General features: G+C 43.3%; 1 protein-coding gene across 21 annotated transcripts in view; it reads right to left on the bottom strand.

Annotated features, from left to right (window-relative positions):
* The window catches only part of TSPAN4 (tetraspanin 4), a 411,890-nt gene that overhangs the window by 285,544 nt on the left and 113,964 nt on the right, over positions 1-12,382 (bottom strand). For 6 of the 21 annotated variants that reach the window (XM_053944935.1, XM_053944938.1, XM_053944936.1 and 3 more), the window contains one exon: positions 3,966-4,029. The exons of the other annotated variants lie outside the window; for them this stretch is intronic. In XM_053944935.1, coding sequence (XP_053800910.1) covers positions 3,966-3,987 — 22 coding nt within the window. In that variant the 5' untranslated portion in view covers positions 3,988-4,029. The remainder of the gene's footprint in view (positions 1-3,965; positions 4,030-12,382) is intronic. 21 annotated transcript variants of the gene reach the window in all.

The raw sequence follows: 12,382 nt of genomic DNA, 5'->3' as shown, positions 1-12,382 counted from the left end.
TTCCCGTGTGCTGTTCTGAGTGGAAACTTTATCAGCACAACTGCTGTCTTAAATGATACCATGAGGCTGCGAGCTCTCCTGGACTGTGGGGCTGCTTCAGGGCTGAACTCAGATACAGCACCCAAACTAGTTCTCTATGTACCCTGCAGTCAGTGCAGACACACTTCATCTGAGCATGACTTATCCACCCTAAAATAGGCACACAGAATAGCTGGACTGAAGCACTTTCTGGTCTAGATGCTTTAATTTTAGACAGCTAGAGACAGATGAGATGAATGCCACTTTGATGAACTGAGCCCTGCCGAGATGGGATTCAGCACTCAGGGCTGCAGCAGAATATGTACATCCACTGAGTGACTTCAGGTATCCTTCCCAAACACATTACAACACTCAGCTCAATTTCAGTGCTACTCAACTTGTACACCTCTTTATATTTTGCAAGCATTAAAGAATTTTTAAAATCCAAACCAAATAAAGAATCACAAACACACAAATTACTCTCTTCATGATGTGCTAATCCCACAGCATTAAAAAGCACAGCATCCTTTCCAGAAGAGCATGGGAACGCCTAAATGCTGAGTTTGGAACTGCTTCAGCCCTTCCTGCTCTCACACATCTGGTACCTCTGGACTCCCACCCACTCCCAGGTGAGAACTCAGCAAAAACTGTTTCTGGTGACAGAACTGTCACTTTGCCAATGGCACAAACACTACTATAGGCAAAATTAACCCCAGTAAATGAGATTGCTGACTACACTTGGTTATCTGAACAGCTATGCTCTTTCTCTCTTTTAACCAGATACAAATCTTAGTTTTTGCTGGGTTTGGTTTGATTTTTCTTTTAACCTCTTTGTATTAATCTTTGTCTTCACAAAACAAAGATATGTGCTAGGTGTTAAGGGCTTGCAAAAGCACCTGCAGTACTTGGCAAGCAAATTTTCACACACTTGGGGTGCTTGCAACTATCTGGTCACTTCAAGTGCTGTGGTCAGAGTTCAGCATCCACCAAACTCCTGACAACCAAGGAACAACCAGACCTGCCATGCTGCCAGGCACAGGCATCTAAACCAAACTTAGAAGCCATTCACGAGTCTGAGTCAGGGAACTGATGTCTGGGGAATTAATGCAGTGTAGCAAATAAATCAGTACTCTTCATTAGGAAAACAGAGAAACATGCAGAAAATAAAGACTTGGCCTACAATGGTCCTAATGTATAGTTTACATACAAAATCAAAAGTCACCCAATTCCTAGCACAATCCATACTGCAAACGTTAGCAACAAGGACGCAGTCAGCTAAATAAACATCTTCAGAATTTGCACACTGAATTAACTGAGTGCATATTTACAAAATCAATATAGTTCACCAGGAAAAAAATATGCCCATTTGGATATGGATCACGTGCATAGCTACTTTCTCCTGCCTGCAGGGCCACAGCTGGAAGGCACAGTAGGAAGTTCAGAGAACATGATTCATGTAATGATGTAACAGCATTGCCAGCTCCCACTAAAAATTCACCAATCACAGCATTTAGCTCTTGCAGGACAGTGCAAGAGTCCTTGATGTGAAGTGAGCAGCTCCTCCAGCTCTATTATTTTTAGGTCTGCTAATTTAATCAAAGTTCTATGTAGGACCCTGAAGCAAAATACTCCCTAATTATCTGACTTGGAGATTTTTTTCTCCACAAGGGACTCGCGAAGGTATTTTCCTCCATCTTGAGACAGACCTGTGTTCACTTCATTTAAGCTCTGTCATTTCTTGCTCTTCAACTTCTGTAATGTTCTCAGTTTTCCTCCAGCATTATTTTTTATTCTGCATACCAAAGGGTCATACAGGAGAAAAAGTGGAAAGGCTGAGAGGAAAAACTCAAAAGGAAGGTGGGTGGTGATTACTTTAGCTGTGAAAGAGGAACAATGGAGGAGCCAATGTCTTAGCACACAGGAAAGCGTATGAAGGTGAAAGCATTTTTATGTGCCCTCACAACCACACTGTGGATCTCCTATTCCTGCCAAACAAAGTGTAAAGGTCAAAAGAGAAATTAAACTCAAGATATATTCTTCTAACAATTTTTCTCTTTTTTTAACAACCTCATTATTTTGTTTGATTTGATCTCTTGAGATAAGCAATGTTTTATGGAACCCAACTCCCCTTTCAAAGTAACCAAGGGCAGCTTCTACCCCCTTTATATCAAAGACAACATCTTACCAAAATACCTAGTTTAGAGATGCATCCCTTCTAACTTCAACTAAGCCAGCAAGGTCCTCTCTCCTATTTGCAAAAGCCCGCAAGTCTCCCCTCTGCATCAAGCTTAAGACCCCTGGAAGAAATACAATGTCTGCACATACAGGATAGGATACCATAAGGAACAGTGAGCAGACTCAGACATTTCTGGAAGTACTTTGTATTAGTGGTGAAGAGGAAAAGGCTGAAGAGGCAGGCTGCTCTCACTAAAAATCCTCTTAGCATGCTGGACACCCAAGCAGGTGGAGATGTGAAGCCACCTCTGAGACTCATGCTGCTACACTGGTCATTTAAATGAGGCAGCTTAGCTGCAGCTGCAGTGCCCAGCACTGTTCAAGTGCGAGACCAGCTAAGTTTGACGTTAAACCTCCTGCTCACTGTGGTGGGTTAGCCTTGGCTAAGAGCCAAATGCCCTTCCCAGGCTCTCACTCGCTCTCTCCTCTCAGCAGGAAAATGGAAAAATGGAAATAATAATAATATGGAAAAAATAGTAAGAATAGGAATGAGAAAGCTTGTGGGTTGAGATAAAGACAGGAAGATTGCTTATCAATTACTGTTGCAGGCAAAGCAGGCAAAACAGACATCCCTTGATGAAAATTACTTATTGCAAAGTAAAATAGATGCAGGTAAAGAGAAACAAAACCACAAACGTTAAAATATCACCTTTCCTCTCCCCTCTCTCATGTTCAACTTCACTGCTTTTCTCAAGACTCTACCCCTCACCCCAAGCAGCACAGCAGTTAGAAGCTGTCATAGAATCATAGAATGATTTGGGTCAGAAGGGGACTTGAAAGATCATCTAGTTCAACATCCTGCAATAAGACAGGACATCTTCAACTAGACTAGGTTGCTCAGAGCTCCATCCAACCAGACCCTGACTGAATGTTTCCAGGAATGGGGCATCCACTGCCTCTCTGAGCAACTTCTTCCAGTGTTTTAGCACCCTCATCACCAAAAACTTTTTCCTTTTATCTAGTCTGCATCTATCCGCTTTTAGTTTCAAACCATTTGTCCCTGTCCTACTGGGGTAAGATAATCCTGTAATGATAATAGAAATAATTAAAAATACTAATACTCCTGTAATCATAACATGCCCTAAAGTAGTCTACTCTCATCTTCCTTATAAGCCCTTTAGGTATTGAAAGGCTGCAGTAAGGTCTGCCCAGAGCCTTCTCTTCTTCAGGCTGAACAGGCCAAAATCCCTCAGCCTGTCTTCATAGAAAAGGTGTCCCCAGATCATTTTTGTGTCCCTTCTCTGGGCCCACTCCAACAGGTCCATGTCTCTCCTGGACAGAGGACTCCAGATCTGGATGCAGAACTCCAGGTGGGATTTTGTAAGAGAAGAGGGCCAAAATCACCTCCTTCATCTGGCCACACTTCTTTTGATGCAGCCCAGGACAGGACTGCCTTCCTGGGCTGCAAGAGTACATTGCTGGGTCATATTCAGTTTTTCATCTGCCAAGTCCTTCTCAGCAAGGTTGCCCTCAGCCCCTCCATCCCACACAGTCTGTACTGATACCAGGGGAACATCCACCAGCTCCTGTATGAGTCCTCCACATGCTGCAAGTAGGTGCTCCTGTCTAGCCTGGAGCATCTATATCTTCTTCTTCCCTGACACTGGTGCTCGTTCTGTTCTTTCTCACTTTTTTCTCTCCCCTCCTCCTCTGCCTGTATGGTGTTTTTTTCCTTTCTCAAATCCATTTTAACAGAGACACCACCAACTCACCTGATGGGCTGACATTTGGCATGCAAGTGCTCCCTGATCATTTGTGGAGAGTAAATTAGATCATCTGAAATAAAGCAACGTAAAATAGATAAAAGGTATTCTAAAACATTTCAAGACAGTAAGAATATTTTCCTTAACAACAAAAAAAATTATACATGTAAGTATATATATATATACACTTTAGGGGTTTATTGGTTTTGCTACTCTCCATAATTAGAATGTGGTAGATATACAGTGTTGACTGCCATTAAGGTTTGAAAATAAACAAAAAAAAAAAAAAATACAACTGTATTTTTCATTTCAGGAACACAACCTGCCAGATGACTACAGCTGTTCAATTGGTGCAGACCAGATAACTGAAACACATGATCCCTGAGACACACAGCATTGTTAAGCCCACACAACACACTGTGGACAACCAGGGACCCAGCAACAGAAAGAGAAAGAAACAGCAGCAGCAGCAAACAATATCTTAGGGGAGGAAAAAAAAGAAACGCCCAACAGCCAAAATACTGAACACTGTCCTCATTGTTAAAAACTTCCAAGAAATAACTAACTCTCAGAATTATTTCTTTCTAAACATTTTTGAAAAAGCTTTCATTTGAAAAAAATGTTCCTATGCACCCTCCAGTCCTTTTCCCCATGGGAAACCTCCTCACAGCACAAACTGCAGTGGCTGCAGAGAGACAGTGTTTATAGAAAGAAAATACCAGGCATAAAACCTAGGCCAATGCTGAGGCTTCCACTGTGCCCCAAAAGGGCATTCACCCCAGAAACCCCACTTCTCCTAAATGCAAGGCTACAGCTGTTCCAAAGACAAGCCATCAGTCTATTCCAAAGAAGTAACATCTTAAGAAAATTCAAAGTAGCATCTTTTCATGCTCACATCTTTGCTTGCTTAAATCCCCTATAATCCCCATCCATGCTCAGAGGTCCCAAACCCTACAGGTGAGCCCTATATGTATACCACAGAGGTGGTCCAAAGCTCACCAAATACAAGCTTATGACACCATTAATGGAAGGGCTACCTGGGGAAAGAGCCCAACACCAGCAAATTTATACTTTGTATGCTCTTCCACTGTCAGACATCATAAGGGAAATAACAAATGATACATGCGGGACACTGTACTTAAATGCCTTTTCCTCTGCCTGCTCCTTATCTTGCTTTTCTCAGCAAGATTTACACAGAGTAATTCATCAGAGTGCTGTCCTGGGAGGTTTCGATTCCAACACTTCAGTTTACAGCAAAACCTCAGCAGTTTTGGCAAGTACTTGCACGTGTGGACAAGCAGACCACGTCAGGAAGAGCCTAAGCCCTTAGCAAAGCCTGGCAGGGAACGCTCAGCACCCCAAGCTGTAGAGAAGCCGAGCAATCAGGCTCAGGGTTCAGCGTAGGACTTGGGTATCCATGCTTCAAAATCCCTTTGTGGCTTGGGGCAACTCACTCCATCTCCCTAGTGCCTTAACTCCCCACTGTAAGCTGCAGACACTGATCTCCTCCTGTACCAGGCTGACGAGGCAGTGTACTGGAGGCTGGACACCACTCACACATGAGTTACAGGGGCCCTGTTAGTGCTAAGGAGACACAGATTCAGCAAACCCGTGGAGGAGGGAAAGAAAGAACTTCAGAAGATTAAAGAGCACAAAGTTTGACTAGAAGCCAGAGTGAACCACACTCTTAAATCATTTAAGCACTTCTGAAAACTGTTCCTTGATTCAAAGGTTTAAGCATCGTTTGTCTCCCACTTTAAAGAATAAAGACCAGCAAAGAGCAATGGACCTGATACAATTCAATGCTGCCAAGACATCTGCTAAATACATCCTTTTCGTGCAAGTAAATGTCATTAGTACAAAAGCCCTGAGATATTCAGTCAATAAACATGAGTGATGATCAGAATTTCATCTTGTGAAATAAATATAAACTATTACCCTGTTTACATTTGGCAGCTCAGACCTATAACTCTGTGATGTTCAATTAACCAACAGCTTTGAATGGGCATTAGAACCTTAAATAATCCATGGCATTGCACACAGACCACTGTTATTAATTTTCTTACCATGGTGAAGCTTCCAAAAAAACAATAAAACAAACCAAAAACAAACAAAAAACCCCAACATCATGAAGGTGATTTTCTGGGCAGAAATTTTTTGGTCAAAGACAGTAATACAAAAATGTGTCTATGTAGTAGATCCTATCTAACATATCAGAAAAAGAATCCAAAATACCTCACCTCTATTCACTAGACCAAAGGTTTTGGGTAACGAACTGCCTTTGAATTACTTAAACAGCGTGAGTTGTGGCAATGATTCTGGAACAACACTGAATCCCTGCTCTTTGGGGTGTGTTCTATGTCCTCTTGTAATCACAGGAGACACAAGTCATTACAGCTCTTTTAGTTAGTGGATGTTCGGAGTTTGGGTTTTTTCCTTCAACTAAAATTGTCAGAGTCTCTTACTAAGCGACTGAGTTCAAGCTCTGGGGCAGCCATGTGGACAGTGATAAATAGTCCCAGCTCCCCAGAGCTGCTTGCTAACCCTGAAACCCCAGGCTTTCTTACACAGCCTTCAACAGAAGGAAGAGCCAGAACAGAAGAAAGCTGGATGATATTATGAAGATCGGACATACCAGGAATGGCTGCCCCCTGCAGCATCTCAAACTGCAGAGGGAGGCAGGGATGGAATAAACATGGCACTAATATCTTCATTCCACAGTTTTTGTGTGACTTTTGGTAGATCTCAGCAGACATCTCTCCCATCTGCCAAAAGGCAGTGTGCTTTTTGTGTCTCCAGGACAGCCGGGTGGGGCAAAAGCAGAAGTGAAAACATCTGTCAGCCTGTACCACTACAGACAAGAGTGGCTTTTTGCATGAGAGACCACAGCACCACGCAAGTGTTGGCAGGAGGCCTAGAGCTGCCAGACTCTGTAGTTGGCTGTGTGAGAGGGACAGATCTGACAAGGGCAAACAGTTTCAGGACACGAGCTGCAAACACACTAATAGGCTTAGGGACAAAAAACCAGTCACCCAGGAATTGCACTGAGCAATAGGGGGACAACTCTGAAAGGGGAAAATGAAGCTGCGGCAAGATGAAAGGGAGCAGGAGGGCTGGAGCTATGCAGAACAAGACTGGCAGCGGATCTGGGATTTAAAATTAGCCTTATGCTGATCTAACCAGCCTTGACTGCATTTCAGCTCTCACACAAACACCCTGATGCACTTGGCCAAGGACAACCCCTGCTGAGGGCATGTAAATCACACAGCAGCACGTCCCCCACCTTCTCCTCCTGCCTGTCACCCTGCAGCCATCAGTCCCAGCACACAGCAGCTCCTGCTGGAAGAGATTCCCAGAAGCAAAAGTGACCAGGGACAAGGCTGGTGAGGAGGAGAGGGCTGGCCCAGTGTCTACTTCATGTTCCTTTCTCCGGGGTACACTCTTACTCTTGAACAATAGGAAAATCCCTTGCATACCCTTCTCCCTTCCTCTGCCAGCCAAAGGCCATAAACCAACCTCATCTGAGTGGCGTAAGCAGCCACCCAGGCCACAGTGCATCTGAGTCCACGTCAGTTCTTGCATTGCTGGTAAACAATAAAATGAATAAAAATACTGCTTTGCATATGCAACAAATAAAACCACTGAGATAGCAATTTTCAGGCAGCAATGCCTCCTCTTCCCCTCTTCTTTTCCCTAGCCCTATTCCTGTTGTACTTTCATATGCCTATCCCTACAAACAAAAGACGTAGGCCAAGCTAATGATAAGTTTGAGCTGTGGTATGTGGGTGTATAAATGAGCCAGCATGGCCCCTCTGTGCATGGAGTAATTGCAGGAAACACATTTCCAGACCTCTCAGGAGTCATTTGCTGTAAAAGGAATAAAAGATAGCTGACTTATTTTCCCTCTTCAAGCAAGTAAAAAATGAAAAGAAAAAATAGAAAGAAAATGTACTAATAACTAAAAGGTAAGGAAATATTTCTGATGGGTGCTCTCCTTCCTATCATTATAGGTGTGATGAATGTGCTGGGACACCCCAGCTGCTTGTACAACCTGGTGCTGTACAACAGAGGGCTCGATGCAGTTCCCTCCTGGCAGTATGACAGAAATAAATAAGAGAGAAAAGAAACATTCAGGGGAATAGAGAGATCTGCCTGAGGTGGCATAACAGATCTGCAGCAGAGTCAGAAATCCTGGCCACAGGAAATCCAGACTTCCTATATATACACCTCAGTGCTGCTCTGCTTTCCTACAGTACCTCCAGAGCTGCCTGAGCTCCTGTTAACACTGCAGGAGCTGACAGAGCAAATATCCGAGCTGTGGTGAGGGACACAGATGCCCTCTGTATCATTACGAGGTCCAGGTATGTTTCCCAATTCACCTGTAAAACCAAATGACTTGGCAGGCTCAACTATCATTTACAGGAGTCATGCACTCTATTCCTCAGTGCCCAACCCCAGCTGGAGATAACTCCATTCAACATCACTCTCATCCAGCCAGTTTTTTACCCAGTTAACATTCTATTAATCCATAACTGTTCTTAAGAAGCCGCGAGCATGTCTGACCCTGCTGGAAAGCACTGTGATTTTTCACTGCGTCCTCTGCTATTCCAAGGCTACCTTGGAATGATCCTTGATCCTACCATCATTCCCAAGTCCAACACTCCTCTTCTGCACCCTCTGCATGTGGTCAGAGCACACATGTCAGGGCTAAGGAAGGAGCTGTCAGCACACCAGCTATGCTTTGGCTTAGACAAAAACACTTCCTGACTTTCATCTCTAAGGGCTCAGGTCAGCATCTGCTCCACCAACAAAGTAGGAGCACCCAGGATGATGAAGGTTTGATACAAGCACATGAAATCAAGTTGGAGATGCAAATGATCTCCCCCATTGTGGCTCCTCATTCTTCTTCAGAGGGTGGGCTGAACACAGACATTTGTAAGCCTCTGGATAATACACAGACATTCATAGACACACAACTAGCACAGGTAATACAGATTTGTTCCTTTTAGCCCAGAGTTTCTTGGTTCATTCCCCAGGGATGACCCTAATCAGGGTCATGTTCTTTCTTTAGGAAGAAACAGAATTTTAAAAATCCCATCTTTAAGATAAACTACTTAGCAGAGCTGTGCAAAGAAGTAGTCAACTGAAAGGTAATTTGTGTTCTGAATTAATTTCATGACGGCAAAGGATTCTTTTTCAGTGCTTTGAAATATTAGGTTGGAATTCTTGTTGGCTCTCTAAAAGATCACAATAGATCACAGCACTTTTCAGATCCAGGCTTAAAGCAAGCCAGAAGTAGGGTAGTCCCATGATAAAATTACAAAAACAGACAGTAATGATCTGAAGAAATGCCTGCTCCCCACACCCAGGGTTACTCAGGATCACCTACAATTACATCTCTATGTACTGGGGATGCTGGGGGATTCACTCTCAGCACTGGAGTATGGATAAAGTGCCATTTGAAGCCTCTGATCTTTAATCCCCATGACCAGCAGGTCCTCCTGCTCCCTTGTAATTCATCACTGATGATGGCAGATGTTTTCTGAGGTGCATCTAGAAAGGCAGGATTAACCAGAATAGTAAACTGCATGTCCACCACATGTGAAGAGCCAAGAAAATAAATTGTGTTGCAGGAAATCCCCTTGGCTTTTTACCAACACTAGTACTGAACGCTGGGGAGCCACTCAGCAGCTTTCTGTTGCCTTGCTGGGATTTTCTATAAGTTGCAAGGGACTGATTTATAAAAGCCTCCATGCCTAACTTAAGGCATACAGCATAAGCAACTTGGGAGCAGGCAGACGTATTTACTGTCTCAGATAAAAGCTTTTACCTTTAGATACCTCAACAGCTTCAATACTTTTATCAGCCTACATCCACAAAGCCAAGTAGTACTACTTTCCTCATCTCATTTCTGACAACCTGAGGTATTGAGAGGCCATTTGAATTATTCAAGGCTGTGTGGGAAAACCCATGGCAACATAAAAATATTGGATTGGTGTTCTTGCATCACCAGCACTACAATTGTTCTCCTGAGGCTGTTTAGTTGTAGAATCATTAAGATCAGAAAAGGCTTCTAAGATCAACAAGTCCAACTGCTGACCTGCCACCACTGTCCACCTTTAAACCAATATCCCCAAATGCCACTTCCACATGTTTTTCAAACACTTCTATTGAGAACACATTTTTGAATATTGTCTGTTAAGTAACTCTCACAAAGGGGCTGCCAGGTAGTAAAGCTCCACTGTAAGAAAGAGGATCTATTGAAAGTGCAGCAGAAGAACAGGACTTCCACCCAAGTGATACATTTCCAGTGACAGAGCGATACTGTGCACGCTCCAATAGGAAGTCCTCAAAGGAGGTTTCTTCAGGGTTTCCACTGCTGCCCAAGAGCCTAACCCTGACCCACCAGCAGGAACAAACAACACAGGTTTCAGTTCCTCCTCCACCCCCATACACATTCATCCAGTCTCTCTTACACAGATACATTTACTTACTTTTAAGAGTAATAATAATAATAGTAGTAGTAGCAAAAAGAACATAACCAGAGTTCTTCACCAATCTTCACAAAGGATGGAGTTATGCAACCCTACCCAGGTCATGGCAAAACAGAATCTGAAATCAGTCAATACCTGATTTTCTCTGTCAGACATTAAACCCTATGATGCTGTCCTCTTTTTATATCTGCTTCATATTAGTGATACAGGGGGAAAAGGGAAAGAATTAGGAATAAGACTCTTGTTTGTAACAGCCAACAAGGACTTATTTCTGGAATCCTTTCAGGGTAAAATTTTGATTGTAAGAATAAAGACCATAACCAAGACTACATAGTCTTCACCCACCTCTTACTCTTTCCCCTCCTTTTTTAATCTGCTGATTGCACACTAAGAGAAATTACTGTTTTTACTTTATTAGATCAGTACCTGGAGGGCTTGGACAAGATCACACAGGAAGGGCACAACATTTAGTACATCAGTAGGAGAGGAGACAAGAGGAATGCAAGGTTCTGTGTTCTTGAGTAGCCCACCTATCTTAAGGCTTATACTGCCTCTCTAAATCTCTTCTTTCTTGTACTACATAATTTTGTACTTCCTTAAAGGCCGTTTTTTTTTTTCCAGGCTACCATACATACTTTCCCATTATTTCCTTCTCTGAGATCAAACCTGTCGTCTTCTGCCACCAGTCTCCAGTATTTCCCATTTGTCCTTCTTACTCTCATCCCAGTCATTTCCTTATCTCCTATCTCTTCTGCTCAACTTTGATCCTGTGCTGCTCTGTGCACTCCAAATGACCTCAGAAAGCTTGCCAGTACTCTACCCTCTTGAGGCTGTTTCTTCTGTGCAATACTGTTTTCTCAAGAATCTGATTTGCAAAACAGCTGAACTATCACTACTCCAGCAGGTTTCCAGAGGAGCTACAGGGTTCTCAATGCTTCAGGGAAAAAATAGTTTCATTTGTTCAACTACATAAGCAAAGGCAGAGTCCAGCTTAATAGCCACTGTGTGGTTCATTGCTGTCTGCATGCTCAACTGGGAGCCAGAGCTCCCATTCTGAGCCTACCTTTGTCTCTGTCTTACTGATTCTGGGTAAGCACCTGAACTTTTCTTCCTCTCTTCCATCTGTAGAGCCGAGGTGATTGCACCTCCATCACAGAACCGCTGCTGCAGATTTAACTCATCTGTGTTCACAGTGCTCTGAGTTCCTCAGATCAAGGGTGCTGGAAAGCACACAGTGCCACAGTTATGGGGGATTTGCTTTGCATGATCACAAGCTGAAAAGCAATCAACCATTGACGACAATGGTGCTTTCCTGACACTCCTGTCCTTTAACATTTTCCACTTTGAACACAGTCATGTTCACATTTTATTTCTATCCTCTGCTTTCCTCTCTTGCTGTTTGAAGCAAGCCTCTAGGCACATCCTTTTCTGATTAGAGTAAAAGAGAGACCTCACTCACTGTGACCTACTATCCCAGACAGCCTTTGCCAGGAATCCAATCATCCAAGGAAACACTGTAAAGCACTGCTTGTGCCACTACTGTCAGGGAAATAAGCAACAATCTCCAACAGCCACAGGGAAGATGGCCACACAAATTAAATTACAGTTTCCACCACACACATTAAAAAGAAGAACATTCCTGAAAATCCTTATGCCTGAGCCAAATTTTCTGCCTGCAGGAAGATTCTACGAGGCAATAAGAAGTCTGAAGTTACTGTCATGTATAATTACCTGCATTCCAGCTCTGGTATTGCAGTGATTCCTACACAGCTGCTTCTTTCACACACACAAACCAAGACACAAACCAGGCTCGCCCACTGGAGGAGGAGTCCATGTGCACGTACCACACATTTCTGGCCTAGAAAGTGACACTTCGTATTTTCTACCTTATTCTTGCACTCACTACCTCCAGTCAAGTTGAACACACTAGCT

This window comes from Vidua chalybeata, chromosome 6 (genome assembly GCF_026979565.1).
Source record: "Vidua chalybeata isolate OUT-0048 chromosome 6, bVidCha1 merged haplotype, whole genome shotgun sequence".
In the NCBI taxonomy this organism is placed as follows: domain Eukaryota; kingdom Metazoa; phylum Chordata; class Aves; order Passeriformes; family Viduidae; genus Vidua; species Vidua chalybeata.
This window is presented reverse-complemented; position numbering and strand designations above follow the sequence as displayed.